Source organism: Myxocyprinus asiaticus, chromosome 31 (genome assembly GCF_019703515.2).
Source record: "Myxocyprinus asiaticus isolate MX2 ecotype Aquarium Trade chromosome 31, UBuf_Myxa_2, whole genome shotgun sequence".
NCBI classification, from domain to species: domain Eukaryota; kingdom Metazoa; phylum Chordata; class Actinopteri; order Cypriniformes; family Catostomidae; genus Myxocyprinus; species Myxocyprinus asiaticus.
Genome location: NC_059374.1, coordinates 19,203,218 through 19,225,134, shown reverse-complemented (window position 1 = coordinate 19,225,134; position 21,917 = coordinate 19,203,218). Strand labels below are relative to the sequence as shown.

Genomic DNA, 21,917 nt, shown 5'->3' with positions numbered 1-21,917 from the left:
ATATGGTACTTTAAGCATGTTACTCAAGGCCAGGCCCAAAATCCAATCTTATCACAATTTTACAGTATGTAACGGGACGATTGGCTCCATCTCTCCACTAAGGGGTCCTTGGCCTGAAAAAGGATGAAGACCCCTGATCTAGGGATTATGTTTTTATTTCATAATCAATTCAAAATGTTCTATCTTGTTCAGTTTCCTGCAACACCACAAACAATGCAACTTAATGCTAAACCAAAATGAGAGATTCCTTCAGAGGTCAATCTGTGATGTTTAGATATGCATATTTCAGATATTTTAAATATCTGACATATCTATGCATATTCCAACCCAGTCACGTGAAAAGTTATAATAATAGTACAAGATGGTGAAATCATAAGAAATACAGTTGTGCTCAAAAGTTTGCATACCCTTGGAGAATTGGTAATATATGTACCATTTTTAAAGAAAACATGAGTGAGCAGGCAAAACACATCTCTTTTATTTCTTATGGGATTCATATTCAACTGTAGGTTATTACAGAATGGCACAATCATAAAACAAAACATGCCAACAAAGAAAAAAATGAAATGACCCCTGTTCAAAAGTCTGCATACCCTTAGTTCTTAATACTGTGTAGTGCCCCCTTTAGCATCAATGACAGCGTGCAGTCTTTTGTAATAGTTGTCTATGAGGCTCCAAATTCTTGCAGGTGGTATAGCTGCCCATTCGTCTTGGCAAAATGCCTCCAGGTCATGCAAAGTCTTTGGTCGTCTTGCATGAACCGCACGTTTGAGATCTCCCCAGAGTGGCTCGATGATATTAAGGTCAGGAGAATGTGATGGCCACTCCAGAACCTTCACCTTTTTCTGCTGTAACCACTGGAGGGTCAACTTGGCCTTGTGCTTAAATTCATTGTCATGCTGGAAAGTCCAAAAGCGTCCCATGCGCAGCTTTCGTGCAGAAGAATGCAAATTGTCTGCAGGTATTTTCTGATAACATGCTGCATTCATCTTGCCATCGATTTTCACAAGATTCCCCGTGCCTTTAGAACACACACACCCCCAAAACATCAGTGAGCCACCACCATGCTTCACAGTGGGGATGGTATTCTTTTCACTATAGGCCTTGTTGACCCCTCTCCAAACATAGCGCTTATGGTTGTGACCATAAAGCTCTATTTTGGCCTTGTCACTCCAAATTACAGTGTGCCAGAAGCTGTGAGGCGTGTCAAGGTGTTGTCGGGTATATTGTAACTGGGCTTTTTGTGGCATTGGTGCAGTAAAGGCTTCTTTCTGGCAACTCGACAATGCAGCTAATTTTTGTTCAAGTATCGTCCTATTGTGCTCCTTGAAACAACCACACCGTCTTTTTCCAGAGCAGCTGGTATTTCTCCTGAGGTTACCTGTGGGTTTTTCTTTGTATCCCGAACAATTCTTCTGGCAGTTGTGGCTGAAATCTTTCTTGGTCTACCTGACCTTGGCTTGGTATCAAGAGATCCCCGAATTTTCCACTTCTTAATAAGTGATTGAACAGTATTGACTGGCATTTTCAAGGCTTGGGATATCTTTTTATATCCTTTTCCGTCTTTATAAAGTTCCATTACCTTGTTACACAGGTCTTTTGACAGTTCTTTTCTGCTCTCCATGGCTCAGTATCTAGCCTGCTCAGTGCATCCACGTGAGAGCTAACAAACTCATTGACTATTTATACACAGACACTAATTGCAATTTAAAAATCCACAGGTGTGGGAAATTAACCTTTAATTGCCATTTAAACCTGTGTGTGTCACCTTGTGTGTCTGTAACAAGACCAAACATTCAAGGGTATGTAAACTTTTGATCAGGGTCATTTGGGTGATTTCTGTTATCATTATGATTTAAAAAGGAGCCAAACAACTGTGTGATAATAAATGGCTTCATATGATCACTATCCTTGAATAAAAGACAGTTTTTTTTTTTTTTTTGCATGATCAGTCATATTTTCAAAATCAATGCCAAAATTTCACAATTTCTGCCAGGGTATGCAAACTTTTGAGCACAACTCTATCTACCATAGAGAAAAATAAAGGAATCAACTAACAATGTTATTACGATTTTTCTTAAGTTTAACTCCTTACTCAAACCCTAGGAAATTTATAATAGGAAACTAACTTTTGTGAACGCAAATAACTTGTTGCATTTGTGTATAGACCCTAAATGAAAATGGAATGAGTAATCAAATTTGTTCACAGTCATTTCCTTTCTTAAAATAAAGTGTCTGATAGAAAGCTTGCTATACATGATGCCTGTATTGTACTGATTTGAAATTCTGTTTGTTGATTGGTTGGTCTCTACGGGAAAATAAGTTTTACCTTTTCATACGAGCCATTTATGCATCTAGTTCACATTCTTCTTGCATACCTGCTCTCTTGTTTTCACATACATATGAAGGGAAATGAAATTGACACAAAGTCTTGTGTGACCCCTTTGTTTCAGTATAATTAGTAAGATGTTTAAATACTTCATTTTATTCTAACTTTATAAAGAATTATGTTTACAGAATCTTGAGGGCAATACACATTGATTATTCTTCATAATATAGTGTACACTTTAAGTGACTGACAGCTTTTGTTGAATGTGCCAAAGAAAATCTGAGTGTCATTAAGGGAGGTTTTTTTTTTTTTGCAGCCATAAAGAAGTAAACTGTATGAACCTTTTTGGTCCACATGTTCTCTGAGATTGCATTAGACTCATTTTAGACAATCCATCAATGCAAAATGATTGAGGGCAGCAAGATGCATCAATGGCCCATTATATCTCATTAGCACCTCAGGACCATGTAAAAAAGGTTTAGCACCCACCAACTGCCCATCCATGCGATACTGAGTTTAGTGTTAAACGCCTGAGTATCCTCAGTTTCCTCCTTTAGCCCTTAAAGATGGCATCATGGCACAGTTTTGCACTAAGCCAATTAGAGCTGTGTCAGATAAATGCCCTGAGGTTAACTGAGCTCAGACACAAGTGCCATATCTGTCAAGATTCTGTGGGTGGTAATTCATGTAAAAAAAAAAAAAAAAAAAAAATATATATATATATGTATATATATATATATATATATATATATATATATATATATATATTTATATATATATTTATATAATAGGGAAATGAGTCGGTAAATGTCAAATATGTCAGTATTAAGATAAGCAGATGTGATATATCCTCACAAGTACCTAAACCTTGACAACTGGAAAAATGTAAAATCACCTATTCTTTACACTGGACAAAACACCTCCCAAAATGTTACCTTCCATTAGTTTAGGAAATAGCCATTTCCACTTGAAATCAATCAGAAATGATCACTTGAATGTTCTTCACACAAATGCATAATTTCATTGAATCTTTGCATAGAAATTTTAGCATTATATTATCATTAACCCTAGAACCAGAACATAACTCTCTCTATACATATATACACATGCTAAAATGTAAACATTAAGTAAAACATGAATATACACTGATGAGCCAAACCATCATGACCACTCACAGGTGAATTGAATAACACTGATCATCTCCTAACAAGGCCACATGTCAAGGTCTGGGTAGATTAGATGGTAATCGAACAATCAGTTCTCATAGTCAACGTGTTGAATGCAGGCCACATTGTTATGGCCAGACAGCTGGGTCAGAGCATCTCTGAAACGGCAAGGCTTGTGGAGTGCTCCCAGTCAGCAGTGGTGAGAACCTACCGACAGTGGTCCGAGGATGGACAAACCACAAACTGGCGACAGGGTGTTGGGTGCCCAAGGCTCATCGATGCACGAGGGCAACGAAGTCTAACCTGTCTGGTCCGAACCGACAGAGAGACTACTGTGGCACAAGTCACAGAACATTTTTATGATGATTACGGGAGGAATGTGTCACAAAACACAGTGCATTGCACCCTGATGCGTATGGGGCTGCGTAGCCGCAGACCAGTCAGAGTGCCCATGATAACCCCTGTCCACTGCAGAAAGTGCCTACAATTGGCATGCGAACTTAGGAACTGGACCTTGGAGCAGTGGAAGAAGGTCGCCTGGTCTGATGAGTCCTGTTTTCTATTACATAACGTGGACGGCCGTGTACGTGTGGCTGTTTACCCAGGAAAGTTATGGAACCAGGATGCACTGTGGGAGTTTGAGAAACCGGTGGAGGGAGTGTGCTGCTCTGGGCAATGTTCTGCTGGGAAACACTGGGTCCGACCATTCATGTGGATGCCAATTTGACACGTGCCACCTACCTAAACATCATTGCAGACCAGGTACACCCCTTCATGGCAATGGTATACTCTAATGGCAGTGGCCTCTTTCAGCAGGATAATGCGCACTGCCACACTGCACACATTGTTCGGGAATGGTTTGAGGAACATGATGAAGAGTTCAAAGTGTTGTCCCAGCCTCCAAATTCCCCAGATCTCAATCCGATTGAGCATCTATGGGATGTGCTGGACCAACAAGTCCGATCCACGGCAGCTCCACCTCGCAGAAGTGAAGGAGTTAAATTTATAAGGTTTCACAGCTGTTTCCCTACTAGGGGAGAGCGGGGCACAAACTAACATGGGGCTAGTTGTAATACACATGGTTTAAGAGTTTCCACACAAAGTGGTATGACTAAACATTATTTATTTAACCATAGCCATATCAGTGCTGTGGAGAAAATGCAAAAAGCCTTGGAAGATATTGCCAAAAGTTATTTTAAGTCAAATTTCACATGAAAGTAAATTTTCTTCTGTTTTTTGTGCTTATTTGAAATGAAGCAAACTTGATATAATTTTAATCTCCAATCTGTTAGCATCTTGAATAGTCGTTTAATGTTTAGCTAGCAAACAGAAGTGACTAGCCATGTTTAAATCTCAGTTGCGCAGAGGCACGTTGTTCTAACAGGTCAACCTATTAAAACAAACTATATGCGATACTATGCAGTTAACTATGTAATTTACATAATTCCCCTTTTTGTGTGTGTCGTGTTGTATCTTCATGTATTTGCTTGCTTAATTTTGGCCTCTTCTGTGGCTTTGTTGTATGTTCACTGTTGTGTCAAAATGAAGCCATAATTTATATGGCAATGTTAGAAACTGGGTTTTATTGACTAAATATTTTAATTTATCTTCTATTAAATAAGTTGAGATTGTTTGAGGGGGATTTTAAGCGGTCATATGGTCAAGTTACAATGTGCCCCTCACCTGTTACAACTTTCCATGCCTATGGGGCACACTGTAACATTTCACTTCACTTCTGAGCAGTAGGTAGATGTTTATTGTATAACAAGTTTTGTGTAGATTCATTTTCAAATCACTTCCATCATGTCCGTGATGGGTTTGAGAACAAAAGGTGTCCAAGTCAGAAAAGGTCTTCAACAGGGGGTCTGGCAATTATTGTTTGATCTCAAACTAATTTTTGCAAAACAATTAGAATTTGTTACACAAAAATTAAATAGCAATTTACCTTTAAAGAAAGATAGTTAAGAAGCTAAAGGTCAGCTAACTGTTTAATTGTCTCTCCCACATTAAAATGTATTAGGTCAAATTAAAATGTTTTACTTTTTTATTTGCAAACAACATAAAAATAAAGGTGAAGCAGATTTTTTAGAAAAATATTAGTGCTGGGAAAGTAAAAAAAAAAAGAAGAAAAAAAAAGGTTGTTAGGTTATACAAAGTACTTTCCCACAAATCAAAATTCAAATTAGACTAATTATGGTAAAATAATTATAATAATAAATTAAATAATCAGTAATGATTATTTTATTGGTTTTGCAATGTAAGCATCATAACAAATTATGTAAAAACTTTAATATGGTACTTTAAGCATGTTACTCAAGGCCAGGCCCAAAATCCAATCTTATCACAATTTTACAGTATGTAACGGGACGATTGGCTCCATCTCTCCACTAAGGGGTCCTTGGCCTGAAAAAGGATGAAGACCCCTGATCTAGGGATTATGTTTTTATTTCATAATCAATTCAAAATGTTCTATCTTGTTCAGTTTCCTGCAACACCACAAACAATGCAACTTAATGCTAAACCAAAATGAGAGATTCCTTCAGAGGTCAATCTGTGATGTTTAGATATGCATATTTCAGATATTTTAAATATCTGACATATCTATGCATATTCCAACCCAGTCACGTGAAAAGTTATAATAATAGTACAAGATGGTGAAATCATAAGAAATACAGTTGTGCTCAAAAGTTTGCATACCCTTGGAGAATTGGTAATATATGTACCATTTTTAAAGAAAACATGAGTGAGCAGGCAAAACACATCTCTTTTATTTCTTATGGGATTCATATTCAACTGTAGGTTATTACAGAATGGCACAATCATAAAACAAAACATGCCAACAAAGAAAAAAATGAAATGACCCCTGTTCAAAAGTCTGCATACCCTTAGTTCTTAATACTGTGTAGTGCCCCCTTTAGCATCAATGACAGCATGCAGTCTTTTGTAATAGTTGTCTATGAGGCCCCAAATTCTTGCAGGTGGTATAGCTGCCCATTCGTCTTGGCAAAATGACTCCAGGTCATGCAAAGTCTTTGGTCATCTTGCATGAACCGCACATTTGAGATCTCCCCAGACTGGCTCGATGATATTAAGGTCAGGAGAATGTGATGGCCACTCCAGAACCTTCACATTTTTCTGCTGTACCCACTGGAGGGTCAACTTCACCTTGTGCTTATGGTCACTGTCATGGCTGGAATGACCAAGAACGTCCCATGCGCAGCTTTCGTGCAGAAGAACGCAAATTGTCTGCCAGTATTTTCTGATAACATGCTGCATTCATCTTGCCATCAATATTGTGCTCCTTGAAACAACCACACCGTCTTTTTCCAGAGCAGCCTGTATTTCTCCTGAGGTTACCTGTGGGGTTTTCTTTGTTTCCTGAACAATTCTTCTGGCAGCAGTGGCTGAAATCTTTCTTGGTCTACCTGACCTTGGCTTGGTATCAAGAGATCCCCGAATTTTCCACTTCTTAATAAGTGATTGAACAGTACTGACTGGCATTTTCAAGGCTTTGGATATCTTTTTATATCCTTTTTCATCTTTATAAAGTTCCATTACCTTGTTACGCAGGTCTTTTGACAGTTCTTTTCTGCTCCCCATGGCTCAGTATCTAGCCTGCTCAGTGCATCCATGTGAGAGCTAACAAACTCATTGACTATTTATACACAGACACTAATTGCAATTTAAAAAGCCACAGGTGTGGGAAATTAACCTTTAATTGCCATTTAAACCTGTGTGTGTCACCTTGTGTGTCTGTAACAAGGCCAAACATTCAAGGGTATGTAAACTTTTGATCAGGGTCATTTGGGTGATTTCTGTTATCATTATGATTTAAAAAGGAGCCAAACAACTATGTGATAATAAATGGCTTCATATGATCACTATCCTTAAATAAAAGACAGTTTTTTTGCATGATCAGTCATATTTTCAAAATCAATGCCAAAATTTCACAATTTCTGCCAGGGTATGCAAACTTTTGAGCACAACTTTCTCTGTTGACCCCTCTCATCAAAAAGGCATTTCCGTCTGCAGAACTGCCGCTCATTGTATGTTTTTTGTTTCTGGCACCATTCTGAGTAAACTCTAGAGACTGTTGTGTGTGAAAATCCCAGGAGATCAGCAGTTACAGAAATACTCAAACCAGCCCATCTGGCACCAACAATCATGCCATGGTCAAAATCACTGAGATCACATTTTTTCCCCATTCTGATGGTTGATGTGAACATTAACTGAAGCTCCTGACCCATATCTGAATGATTTGGTTGATTTGATTATGCATTGCACTGCTGCCACATGATTGGCTGATTAGATGATCGCATGAATAAGTAGGTGTACAGGTGTTCCTATTAAAGTGCTCAGTGAGTGTATTTTTATATTAAATTGTTTTGCCCCATATTATTTGTAAGATTTGTAAACACCTGACCTGATTTTCTACATGGCACTGCTGCCACACAATTGGCTGATTAGATCAGCTGTAAAGCCTGTCTGACAGTGGTGGGTTTATGTTCATTTTTCCCCCAGATCTATTAAATAAATAAATAAACTTTTAAAATTCTATTCACAAAAACAATTACTTCAATACACCTATACTATGACTAACATCTTTTTAATTTCTAAGTTCTAGGTAATTTTGAAAAAAATTTCTAGGCCTTAAAGTTTAAAATGTCTAAGTGGTGTAATGGTCTGGGACAGTAAAATAAATAAATACAAATCTCATTAAATGCTGAAATTCTTGAAGAAAAAATAAGTCAGCATAATACGCAGCTTAGAATACTGTATTATTATATTTATGTATTATTTAAATAAACAGTGAGACAATTTGGTTACAAAATATTAATATTTTGAAAACTTTAGTTCTGCCAATCAAAGGTGGTACTCATGAATCGACAAAATGCCAGTGGCTTCATTAAATCCCAACTGTTGAAGAAAAATAAATAAAAGAACACAACACTCTTTGCAAATGCAAGTCAAACTTTATTTTGGTTAGAGGGGAATGTTTGTGCAACACGTTCCTGAAAAAATGTGTATCTGGAATGAAAGTTTTCGGTTACACAAAACAGGTGCACACTGCTACCATTCAAGTGACATTTTGTTCTTTGGTGGAACAAGATGAGACACACTTGACTCCTCCACACTAATCTCTAACACACACTCACGAAGTTCAAAACTTCCATTGTGTTGTTTTGGGAGGGAATAAAGGGGGGTTGATGGGGGGCAGAAGTGCATGTGCTCCAAAAGACAAAGAACTTTCTAGAGCATTCCTTCGAATGTTTCAAGGACACTAGGGAGTTCAGCAGCATAGCGCTCGGCATAAACTAGTGATTCAGCAGCAACTATTCTCATCCAAACAACTCTATCACCTGCAGCAGCACGTGACGTTGTTTTTTTAACATCATCAGTAGTTTTAAAGTAGCGTGGTCCGCCGTTTGTGAGCCGTGCACTACGTCTGGAATGTGCACTAGCGTCAGTCCATTTTCCATTGTGACGGTCACATACATACAGTCCACATCAGCCCAGAGGAGGCACTTCACATAGACATAGTAACTATTAAAAGAGTAACCTGACTTTGTACTCTTGAGCTGTAACAAGGCATGAAATGAGGACTAAAAGAAATACAGAATGTCTAAAAGTTCAAGCTTTCCAACTGACAGTCGACAGGCAAATGGAATAACTTATTACGTCTGCCAATGCTCAACCTATTAACAATATTGCATTGCAAAAAAAGGCATAATATAAATTAGATATCAACTCTATCCTCATAACATTTATAAGAAATTACTTTTTAGTAGTTGGAATAAAATAGCAGCTTCATGGGCAAAGTATAGTGACACAAAGGAAAGCTTAATCTATGGCCAGTTTTATCGAAAAGCCTAGTCGCCAAATGTTTATTCACATTTAAGCTTACATTTTTGTATTTCATGACAAATGTATGCATTTGCCCTTGACAGATCAAGGACTTCAACATTTTTGCTGCAATGGTAAACAAAGCAAATTAAAGATGCAAGTTTGAGAAGAATAACGTGACAGTCTGAATGCGACAACTGTTACAGCCCAGTCCTACACATACATTGCTAAATTTAAAAAAAAAAATTGTTCTTGTTCGGGAGTTTGATCTCCCGATTTATGGTTTCACAAAAACATATGTAGCTAAATATTATTAATTTACATTCTACACCATGCCTATTGTCAAGGACAGTTCAAGGATCAAATATTTAAGGCTTTTGAGGGGCAAACAGGGAGGCTATGATACTGGGTGTCACGGCTACACCCATTTGCTCATCTGCAGTTGCTCCACTCGTTACACTAAAGTCTAACAATACCCGTCCTCCACTTCCAGATGGCCTGCCCTGACAAAAATGGAGAGACTCGTTCAACATCTGTAAAAGCTTGAGTCGAGGGAAAATATGAGAAGAGGCACAGGTAGACCTGAGAAAGACAGGAAACTCTCCATGGGAGTTTAACTGGGGTGTATGGAATGGATCAATTATCAGATCTGTTTGCAAAACAACTAAAAACTGAAGAGGCTGTTTATCTAAACTAAGCTATAGTGAAAACTAAAAAGTTCAACCCAAAATGTTTATTTATTATTTTTTATTATTATTAACCACCATGTCATTCTGAATATGTATGCTGTAATTTTTTTCTGTGGAACATAAAAATATAGATATTTTTTTGAACAATTGTTATGCCCTGGCCATACAACGGTCATAGTAACCAGGGGCTGTCAAGCTCCAAAAAGGACAATAAAACACTGTGAAAGTGGGTCATACAACTTGTGTGATATATTCCACGTTTTTTGAAGCAATGAGATCATTTTGTGAGATTTGTCATTCATTAATAATCTTTAATGAAGAATAACTTCTGCCAAAGATTGTGTCTAGCCAAAGTCCAGTTCAACAAATGGTGCCAGAAAGTCGCTTTGGACTGCTGTTATATGGCACAAGCTGCATAATGATTCATCAAAAAGTTCTACTTATGTGTTCCATTAAAATAACAGCATACAGTTTTGGTGATTTATTCCTCTTAAAAAAAATATTTTGTTTAGGTTACTTCCTATCAATAAACAGAGCCAGACTGTCACCGGCAGTGAATTTCAGCTGTTTTAGATAAGTACAACATGACACATCAAGAGCCTGGGGTGGGTGGAAAATGCACTGGCAGGGTTCAGCTGACAGACAACAGCGTGTGACAGAGATGGAAGTGATCCTGCCAGGGAAGAGCAGTATGGTGTTAATGATGGAGCAAAAGCAGGGAGCCAATCCGCCCTGCCACACAGCATTCACACCGGCTAATCGCACCTCTCAGTTACAGTAACACAGCAGTGCAGCCACAGGCTAACCCATGGTGCTCATTTATATTGCGCTGATATCTACACACTTCCATCATCCAATTATGGTCAAGGACATCTTTCCTTTAATGACGAACTAACACATGAGAGCATGATGGAACTCTTGATGGAAAATTTGGGTCATCCTTTAAACTAGGGATGGAACAAAACCATTTTTACTCTTCCGATCCAATTCCGATACCTGAACTATCAGTACTACTCTGCAGGATGCAGCAGAAAAAACAACAGTAATTCCAGTGAAAGTCTTCAGTTAGAAAAGAAGCCAGTTCTCTTTACACATTTGAAATTGTATCTGGATTTGTAAATGGTTTTAGATCTCTCTCTCTCTCTCTCTCTGTTATTTATTTCATTTTAGATTTATTAGTATATTAATCCACTTTTCAATCATACAGTAATTTTTGTAACCCAATTTGTTTTTATTGTACTTTATAATAATAATAATTTTACTATACATTGGTGATAAATTTCAGTTGTAATTTCTTAAGGCTTTTATTTTGAAAGTCTGGTGCTGAGCGCTCCAGGAATTCTGTGTTTGAGTGTTTGTTTGTAGACTAATTCACAGTAGTGTAATACGCTTCTCATTCAACATCTGGTAAAATGCTTGTCCAGTGCCATTCTCAATGCATGTTATAGGCGACTGAACTATTAATCATCTACATCTGAGATGGAGTTTGTGTGGAGCGACCACATATTGCGCTGAGCAGCGCATCATGAGCCTCTACACATGTGCATGTGTGTGTGTCGGCAGAGCGGCGCTCGTTCAGTAAAGCTTCAGTAAGACTTCTTTAGCAATGCATGTTGACTGTATATTTATTATTAAACACAGCCTTTTGCAATTCACAAAGCTTTTGGATGACTGTAAGAGCCTGAATAAAATGCACGAGTTATATGGACTACTTTAATGGTGATTTGAAGGTCAATATTTGAGCTTGACAGCAACGTCAATGACCAACATGCGGTAGCCTATCGGATTTGGATCGGGCTCCTCGGACCGATACCCGATCCGGGTAAAAACGTCAGTATCAGACCCAATACCAATCCGGTATCAGATCGGTGCCATCCTTACTTTAAACATTGGTCCACTGAAAGACCTATAGTAGGAGTAAGAGCCTGATGTCACTATCTTTAAAAACACTCTCCAATGAATTTCAAGTAGTAATAATTAAATTTAGAGACAAAATAAAATTCTAAGCTATACAATTAGGGCACAGCACAAGTCCCGATGTAATTGCAGTCTACAGCTTTATCCATTTAAAAAGAAATCTAATAGGAAATCTAATATTTAAAAAAATAAAGGATAAAAAAGGATAAGCATTAGCAGACACTTCAAGGTAGGATCAACATTTTACACAATGTGGCTTGGTACAGCCCTAGTGTAACATTTCCACCTAAAACTTTAACCTGATTCATGTTCAACAGTCTGAAAAAGAAACAGTCTTGTCATGTGTGCATATCCCATTATGTTTGCACTTTCATATCGATTCAGAATTAGTTACAAAAGCACAATATGTAAACATTAAGGAAAAAATAAATTCAAACTCTGTACATTGTACAAGTGAGCTGTAAGCTTAGATGGAAAAACAGCCACATATATCAGTATCATGGCACCCCTTGAATGTCTTCAGTGAATAAGATCAACCTGTTAAGAGTTAGTACTTCAATTCTCAAGTAGGCCTAAACTACATACAAATGGCTTTTGCCATAAAGGAAGTAAATTAATATGCATTTTGTGTGGTACATTTTCCTTTCAAATTATACAGACCAGATAGGAATGGACAAAACAGTGCTGATCTCACAAACTGATGCTATTATTTATGAAAAGAAAATAATAAATACATGCCCACATTTTTCCCAAAGGCTACTCATTTAACAAATGTAAACTGCTAACATTAATATATATATATATATCAAAAGAAAGCAAAGTGACACATGGATACATGGAGTACGATGGGGGGTTCAGCTCTGCGGTAGTCAAGTAAAAATCATCGTACAGGAAACATTCAGTAGATCACTTGCAAGACTGAGAACAAAATGGGAAGGGGGCAGGGGGCTTTTCCTTATGTCACCTGACTAACACTGATTATGAGTAGTGTGAATGGCCACAGCTCATCTGTACCCTGGGTGGTGAATGTGGACATTTCTACTATCACCTGAATCTGCGACCCTGCGCATCTTTGCTGTTGTGCCAGGATTCTGCGCTCGGAAGCAGGCTGCCTGGAAGTCGCTACCTATGTACTCCATGGTCTGCATCAGGTTCGTCTGGCTGGAGGTGGCCACCACATTCTTGTACTGTGGTCTGGGGGTGCAGTCTACGGAGGCCCCTGAGAGGCCACCATGGAACGGCCCTGCCAGGTCTTGGGACCCTGAGCTCTCACTATGTGGTGTTGGCAAGATGCTGTTCCAAGGAGGCTGCATGAAGTGGCCATTGCTGTAACTCATGCCACCTGGCATCCCATTGACTGGAGGAGAAGGTGTCAGTTTGTCTGTAGGGGGCTTCAAGTTGAAGGGCTGACCCATGCACAATTCTTGCTGGTACCTCATGCCCTTGGTGAGGAACCCACTAGGCCCTACCAGGGCTTCTCTGGGCAGGTTCTTGCCCTGGTGAGCTCCCTCCGGAAGGTGATGAAGGTGTGCCAGCTGGTGCTGGCCACCCCAAGAGCCCTGTTGACGCTGTTGCTGTGGTAACTGTTGCTGAGACTGCTGCTGCTTCATGTCATTATGGTAAACAGGCATCCTATTCATAGCGGTGATGTCGGGCAGTGTTAGGGCTGGGATGAGACAGGCTTTGTCTGAGTTACCTAGGATGCAAGAAGGCGGAGGGCCCACGAAGGTGTTATGGGTGCAAACCCTGGAGCTTGCGCTAATGAGCTGGTTGCGGCTGATGGGGCTGGGGTTGGCGATTTGTCCTTCACACACGGAGGTAGAGCCCATGCCAGCCCGTGCCTGGCAGAACTGGTTGATCTGATTGACGATGCTGTTCAAATCACTGGGCCGATTCTGGTGCAGGCTGGCAGCCATAGACAGCGGGATGGTTGAGGTAGACATAGTCACATTGGGAGGGGCGTCGGCATCAGGCAGCTTGCGTGGCATCTTTAAACCTGCTAGGGGTGGCTGTAAGACCCCGGGGCCTGACGGGCCAGCGCAACTGGCCTGTGGCATGGATTGGGATTGATGGAAACCCTGGGAGTGCTGCAGGTTTACTGTCTGCGCCATATCAGGCAGATGTCGGAGTCCCTGCGGACCGGAAAACTGCTGTTGCATGAGAGTCTGTTGGTGGTTTAGGGCGTGGTGCGGTTCTGGCGGTCGGTGAGCCTGGCTCTGATGCATAGCCTCCTGATGGGCCAGGCTCTGCTGTGGTTGTAAACTGGCCTTCTGCTGCTGCAGTGATTGAGGGTGGGCCTGCAAGGCCTGAGAGTGAGCAAGACTCTTCTGGCCTAAAGGAGGCTGCGACTGAGACAGAGTTTGAAGGTGTGGAACAGTGTGAGGAATGTTTAAAGTGCTGGGGTTGGTGTAAAGCCCAGTGTGCGGGTTCATGATGAGCTTGGGGAGAAATCGGGCCCGGCCGCCCTCGATGTTCTTGAGAATCCCTTTGACTGGGACTTTGACGATGGCCAAGAGGCCTGTCCTGGAGTTGACCTGAGGTGGGTAGGGGCTGTAGCGCTGGCTGGAGGTGTCGAGACCGTTCATGGTGCGGCGGATATGCTTCCTCTGAGGTACTTTCACGCTATTGGGGAAGATTTTTATAGTCAGTGGATTATTGGCAACTTTCTTAGCATAGGCATCCAATTCTGCTGGGGTAGGATAGTGTGCTGATCTCATCCTCTGTGTAGTGTCCCCTGTGAGTGAGAGAAGGTGAAAATAAAAGAGTACTGCAAGAAATGTAAAGCTCATATGATAGCATATGACTGCTTATCAGGACCCTAACAGAACAGGGCCAAAAAACAGGGCTTTTTCACTAACAAAGGCATTGAAAGATAAACTAGGCCAAATGTAGCCTACATAGGCTACTACTCCCCAAAGCATGTAGTCTAATCAGAACAAAGCTCATTTCGGTTGTAACTGAGGGTGTTATTGGGCACTTACATTTCTGAAGTCCAGTGTTCATCTGCGTGTGAGAGAGAAGCTTGAGGGAGGGGTCTGATACCGGCAGACAGGCCAGCATGTCACACAGAGACTAATGTAACATTGTACTTGTACTCCTCATCACACTGCAAAGGAAACAGTCACGTCAGGAGCAAAAATGGATTCATATCACCCATCTCTTAAAATACATGGTGTAAAAAAAAGAAACGTTAGCTATTTTCTCCTCAGCGGGTGACATTGGAGATATCCAAAGGAGATATTAGGCAGAGTGTTTGCCTTAGTCTAGAACTGAGTAAAAATATAGATTTTCTGATTAACCTCCAACTGAACAATCTCTATTTCCCTAAAGTCCCTAAAATTCAAAGATCGATCTTTTACTTTAAAGTTTACTTAAGTTTTGTATTTATTATATCTGTTAAATAAATTGCAATTAAACGGCATAGTTTAAGTCCTGTTGTTAATTTTTTTAATTAATATTTTCACAATGTACCAAGTCAGTCATTACAAGTCCTTGTATAATTTACAGCATGAGTTGAATTTTTTTTCATATGCAAGCAAAATGGACAGTATAAATGAAATAGGAAATTAATCGGAATTGAATTGAAAGCTTGTTAATCAGAATAGAATCAAAAACTGAAAATCTGTATCGATACCGAGTCCTACCTTAGTCACCATTCACATTCATTGCACCTTTTTCCATATAATGAAAGTGAATGGTGTCTGCTTAATATTTCCTTAGAAAGTAATAAAGGTTTTAGGGCTGGGCAATAGGACAATGTAATCGGATATCGACGATATCTGACAAATATCTTGATGCCGATTGCAACACTCACTGACAGACGATGATGAAATATATTAAATAGTAGCCCAGGGTATGAAATTAGCTTCCACCAAATGTGGGTATTTCATGCACAGTGGTGGATGATTTTGCTCATCTACCCGCCACTGTGGTGGGCTAACTGTAAGATATCTCATGACACATGACAAGAAATGCTGTTAGACACAAAGACACGCGCTTGAAGAAACACACTTTATTATATGTTGAAGAACATACGAAAGAAAAGCCGCTGATGCACGTGTCTGATGTGCTGTTTGTTCAGAGGCGTGCAGCGGGAATGTGTCTCGTGGAACACGTGTATGTAAAGAGTGATCACTCTTTCTTTTCTGTTTCAGTCATCTAAAAACTGTTTGCAAGAATAGTGTTGTGTATGAGAATGTTGCAAATAACCTAAGACCATCTCAGGAGGTGCTCAAAGTATAGTTAGCTTTATTTCTACAGAGCAGTTCTCGCTTAATATGCATTGTGAACGCAACTCTGCAGGTTACACAACCTAAACAAGTTCACCTTGAACCTAAAATTAATTTTTATTTTTATTATCACTATTATCATTATTACTACTATGTTTAAATGTATAATTGTCTTTAAATCTTAATAGGTATTGGTCATTTTACACCTGTTTTTGACAGATACTTGCATGACAGCAAATGGAAGGGTGGTTATATATGATTTTTTGGCCACTTTGTTATTTTAATTGCTTTTTTGTTTCATTCGAAGTGCTATTTGAATCTAGAAATATCTTTGGTTTAAGTTTTCTGCGTTTCAATAAATTAATTTAATTTTCAAAGCAAAATCAATAAAGCAATAATATTTATTGACTATGTAATTGGATATCACAATATTTCTTGCATATCGCCCAGCCCTGATAGGTTTAGAAGAACATGAGTGTAAATAAATGACAGAATTTGTATTTTTGGATGAACTATCCCTAGGTCCAATTTTAAGTTTAGGTTTAATAGAACACAAACTATAAAGGGAGCTTAGGAGTGTAATAAATTATTACGAGGAAACTTCTAGTTTAATTAATGGCACCAAAGCAGCAGAAGCAACAGAGCAGCAATAGAAACATCAGGCTGTGAGAAATAAATAACTTCAGCAGAATGAAGGTCAGCACACCATGAATATCCTAACAAGCTAAGTAATATTGACTCAAGTTTGATGGTCAACAAATGACATGATTTACAGCCAGCAGCTAGAAAAACGGCCTCCACAGTAGTATTAAAAGGCCCTACTCTTGCTAATTTACCTCAACATCCATCAAATGCAGGAGCTATAGATCCTTGTAATTGCCTCATTGTAGCCATTTATTTAAATATCATGCATTCATCCATGACCTTTTTAAATAGCTTTCTCAAACAGCTGGTGTCAGGGACCACGGTGCACACCCTGCAGTTTGAGTGTCAGGAGTGCGATGCAAACGCATTCTCCCATCTGCCTGGCAGGTGCCCAGGGGCATGGCAGGGGACGCGGCAACATGACCACAAGCTCCCAGATGACATTTCCAATCTGAGACATGCAGGTGTCAACAAGTGCAGCCAAGACAGAGCCTGACATGTTCCTCCAACCACCCCATCCCCAGCTATTATCATCTTTAAATTGCTTTTAATTTTACTGTGAAGGGAGGTGTTATCAGCTCAAGGGCGTAGATCTGGCTTAAACATTGGGGGGTTGCAGCGTGAAGCATATACATGTTTCCGTTGTTCATCTTATAAAGATTGGGGGGGGTTGTTGTAATTGCTTGTTTTGATTATTTGGGGGGGGGGGGTTACCTCCCCCCATACTCCCTGGAATCTACGCCCCTGTATCAGCTATAGCTGTGACACAACTCTGCTGTACTGAATCTATAATGAATTAGAATGCCAACTCATGTATCTCTATTCACATAACCCCCAAAATGGACCAATTAATGGGGAGAGGTACTTATTAGATGGTGATCTCCAAGTAGTTTAATTGAAAACCTTTGAAAAGAATCCAAAATCTTGCCAAGCTCACAGCACAAAGCTTTTAAAAGCAAATGCAATATGGCCAGCAACTCTCAGCTACAAGTCTGGCTTGAATTTCAGCTGACACACATAAATACCACTTTCTTGATTAAAAACAAAAGAGGCTTTGAAGGAGCTGAGTTATCTTGTGGTAACCTGGAACACAAATCATTATCAACACGACTAGCTAAGCATAAAACTAAATCATCTTAAGTGTAAAGTACAATTTGTAATCAGATCTTAACCTTGATGTAACATCCACCCTAAAATAAATCAGCTTGCCACCAAACTTTGCTTAGCCACTAGCTACATAGACAAAAATGATCTAAACATAGACACTAACACTATGTCCGCAGTACATTGGACTCACATCAACACTTTAGACTTACGATGGAAGCGATATAAGCAGCTGATTGCACGTTTGATGTGTTCATCTAAAGCCCAGCTAACTAGCCAGCAGGCTAAAGCTAAAGTAAAGGGTGATTAGAGTGGGATCTGAGCCTGTCTTGATATCTAAGCCTCTGTACTTGCTATTGCCACTAGCATACAGCCTGTCTTCTTTGTGCGAGCCACTGCCCGGCTTTCAACTCACAGTTTCTTAAAATCACATTAAAATGATCCCATCGAAGGTGTCGAAAAGGTAAACTTACTCTCTGGCTTCGGGATGAGACGTGTGATTCTTTAAACGAGCATTTTGGTGGGTTTTTCGGCACCTGTGCTCTGCTTGTGTCGATAAAGGGCTTGTCTAGTCACTGCTGCTGCCCAGTGCCCACTGCTGCAGCCTATTTACTCGCGCTTGCGCAGTACGTTTTTCCCACGCGCCTTCCTCGCTAGGGTTGAGGAGAAGCCAAGGTAACTTGGGTTCAACGCGCCACCTATTGGATTGGAATTCCATTGTAATTAATATTCCTTGCAAGTCATGATGTATTTATCATTTGTCCAGTTTACACCAGATTTACCCCCCGCCCCCCCACACACACACACCACACACACCACACATAAATACATACATATATTATATTTATTATACATATATATATATATATATATATATATATATATATATATATATATATATATATATATATATATATATACACTAGTGGCCAAAAGTTTGGAATAATGTACAGATTTTGCTTTTATGGAAAGAAATTGGTACTTTTATTCACCAAAGTGGCATTCAACTGATCACAATGTATAGTCAGGACATTAATAACATGAAAAATCTCTAGGGATGCAAGGATGCGCCTCATTCAATTTAAGATTCTGCATCATTTTTATTGGACTCCCTCTAGATTGCATAGGCTTGGTCTTAAAGATACACCCACCTGTTGGCGATGCCACTCAGAGGATGGGGACATAGCCCACGTTTTTTGGTATTGTACTAAGATTCAAGAGTTTTGGTCGAGGGTTCAGATTTACATCTGTGAGATCCTGAGCACTCAGATTTCATTCTGCCCCAGACTTTGTATTTTGGGGGATGGGGCAGGGGTTAACTTAGGGAACATACACATTGAAAACTGGGTCCTTACCAGTGTGATGATCGGCAGGAAAGTGATCCTTGGGGGATGGAAGTCGACTGGTGCACCCTCATTTCATGAGTGGTGCACCGAATTGGGCACAGTGGCGGCCTTTGAAAAGATGTCGCATAGGCGGCTGGGCAACTTGGGTGCCTTTGAGAAGAAGTGGGGCACTTATTTGGCCTTCTTGGAGGGTGCCAGGGAGGAACAGTGGAGAGGGACAGTTTAAATGGTGTGTATGTAATTAATTGTTGTGTGGAACCCTTTTTCTTTTTTGTTGGGCAATTTTTTTTTTTTTATATCTGAGTATTTATTTTTTTATTTATTTTTTTGGACTGTTTGCTTGTATGTGTGTCTGTTATTATTCTGTGTCTGACCACTGGGTTGTGTGTTGGGTGGGTGGGTGGGTGGGTGGGGGGAAGGAGGAAGGGTGCGGGGTATATTTTGTTGAAAATTGATTCTGTGTTTTCATGTGTTGTTTATGTTGATATGAGTGTGGAATCAATAAAAATTGTTAATGACAAAAAAATAACATGAAAAATTACTGTTACAATTTGAAAAAAAATGTTAAACTACTTCAGAGTTCTCATCAAAAAATCCTCCATGTGCAGCAATGACAGCTTTGCAGATCCTTGGCATTCTAGCTGTCAGTTTGTCCAGATACTCAGGTGACATTTCACCCCACACTTCCTGTAGCACTTGCCATAGATGTGGCTGTCTTGTTGGGCACTTCTCACGTACCTTACAGTCTAGCTGATCCCACAAAAGCTCAATGAGGTTAAGATCCATAACACTCTTTTCCAATTATCTGTTGTTCAATGTCTGTGTTTCTTTGCCCACTCTAACCTTTACTTTTTGATTTTCTGTTTCGAAAGTGGCTTTTTCTTTGCAATTCTCCCCATAAGGCCTGCACCCCTGAGTCTTCTCTTTACTGTTGTACATGAAACTGGTGTTGAGCAGGTAGAATTCAATGAAGCTGTCAGCTGAGGACATGTGAGGCATCTGTTTCTCAAACTAGAGACTCTGATGTACTTATCCTCTTGTTTAGTTGTACATCTGGCCTTCCACATCTCTTTCTGTCCTTGTTAGAGCCAGTTGTCTTTTGTCTTTGAAGACTGTAGCATACACCTTTGTATGAAATCTTCAGTTTTTTGGCAATTTCAAGCATTGTATAGCCTTCATTCCTCAAAACAATGTTTGACTGATGAGTTTCTAGAGAAAGCTGTTTGCCATTTTTGACCTAATATTGACCTTAAGACATGCCAGTCTATTGCAAACTGTGGCAACTCAAAAACAAACACAAAGACAATGTTAAGCTTCATTTAACAAACCAAATAGCTTTCAGCTGTGTTTGATATAATGGCAAGTGATTTTCTAGCACCAAATTAGCAATTTAGCATGATTACTCAAGAATAAGGTGTTGGAGTGATGACTGCTGGAAATGGGGCCTGTCTAGATTTGATCAAAAATGACTTTTTTCAAATAGTGATGGTGCTGTTTTTTACATCAGTAATGTCCTGACTATACTTTGGGATCAGTTGAATGCCACTTTGGTGAATTCAAGTACCAATTTCCTTCCGAAACAGCAAAATCTGTACATTATTACAAACATTTGGCCACCAGTGTATGTACAGTAGTGGCCAAAAATATTGGCACCCTTGGTAAATATGCGCAAAGAAGGCTGGGGGAAAAAAAATCCTTTCTCTTTCTTTCCTCTGCTCTATAGAGTCCATACTACGCTTGCTACTATTGGAACTTAGCAGTGCAATACTGCAGACAGGCCTATTGTTGGCTTTTGTATGATGAATCGCTTACGTTTTACATGCACGTTACCAGGCACGATCATATTTTTTATCAAGAAAATTCACGTTGGATCATAATTTCTTTTTTTCTTGTAAGATCTATGATATTAGGACAAAAATCATATTCTTGATAATAATTTTTGTATTTTTTTCCTGTAAAAATATCTAAAAATCCTTAAAACAAGATTTGATTTATCTTGTTTTAGAAACAACACTGCATAAGATATTTATGTTTTTCAGAGAATGTATTTTTAACATGTGTATTTTGTCTTATTGTACTGGCAGAGTTTTTATAGTCAAAACAAGTGAAAAAATCTACCAGTGCTGAAGAAGTAATCCAAAGTATTTAGAATATGTTACTGACCTTGAGTAATCTAATGAAATACATTACAAATTCCATTTTACAGCATGTATTCTGTAATCTGTAGTGGAATACATTTCAAAAGTAACCCTCACAACCCTGACTGTAGGGTACAATGGGGCCAAAGGCACACCTTAAAATGTGCTTTTTTTGGTCACAAGATTGGCAAAAGATTTTCTTTTTATTAATTAATGATGGAGCAACATATTTTGTGTGTAAAGAAATAATAACGGAAGGTAGTTTTGATTAAAATTCATAATATATATATATATATATATATATATATATATATATATATATATATATATATATATATATAATACATGCTCTGAAAAACCTAAATATCTTATGCGGTGTCAAGATAAATCAAATTGATCTTTTTTAAGGATTTTTTTATATTTTTATAGGAAAACAATAAAAAAAAAATATTATCAAGAATATGATTTTTGCCCTAATATCAAAGGTCTTACTAGAGAAAAATAAATTAT

The 21,917-nt window shown here is 39.0% G+C and overlaps 1 protein-coding gene across 2 annotated transcripts in view; it reads right to left on the bottom strand.

The window, feature by feature from the left end:
- The window catches only part of LOC127421975 (protein FAM222B-like), a 108,112-nt gene extending 89,585 nt beyond the window's left edge, over positions 1 to 18,527 (bottom strand). For both annotated transcript variants that reach the window (XM_051665243.1, XM_051665241.1), the window contains exons 1-3: positions 18,397 to 18,527; positions 14,927 to 15,051; positions 12,994 to 14,679 (exon numbers count right to left, since the gene is read on the bottom strand). In XM_051665243.1, coding sequence (XP_051521203.1) covers positions 12,994 to 14,679; positions 14,927 to 15,005 — 1,765 coding nt within the window. In that variant the 5' untranslated portion in view covers positions 15,006 to 15,051; positions 18,397 to 18,527. The remainder of the gene's footprint in view (positions 1 to 12,993; positions 14,680 to 14,926; positions 15,052 to 18,396) is intronic.
- Positions 18,528 to 21,917: the final 3,390 nt, after the last annotated feature.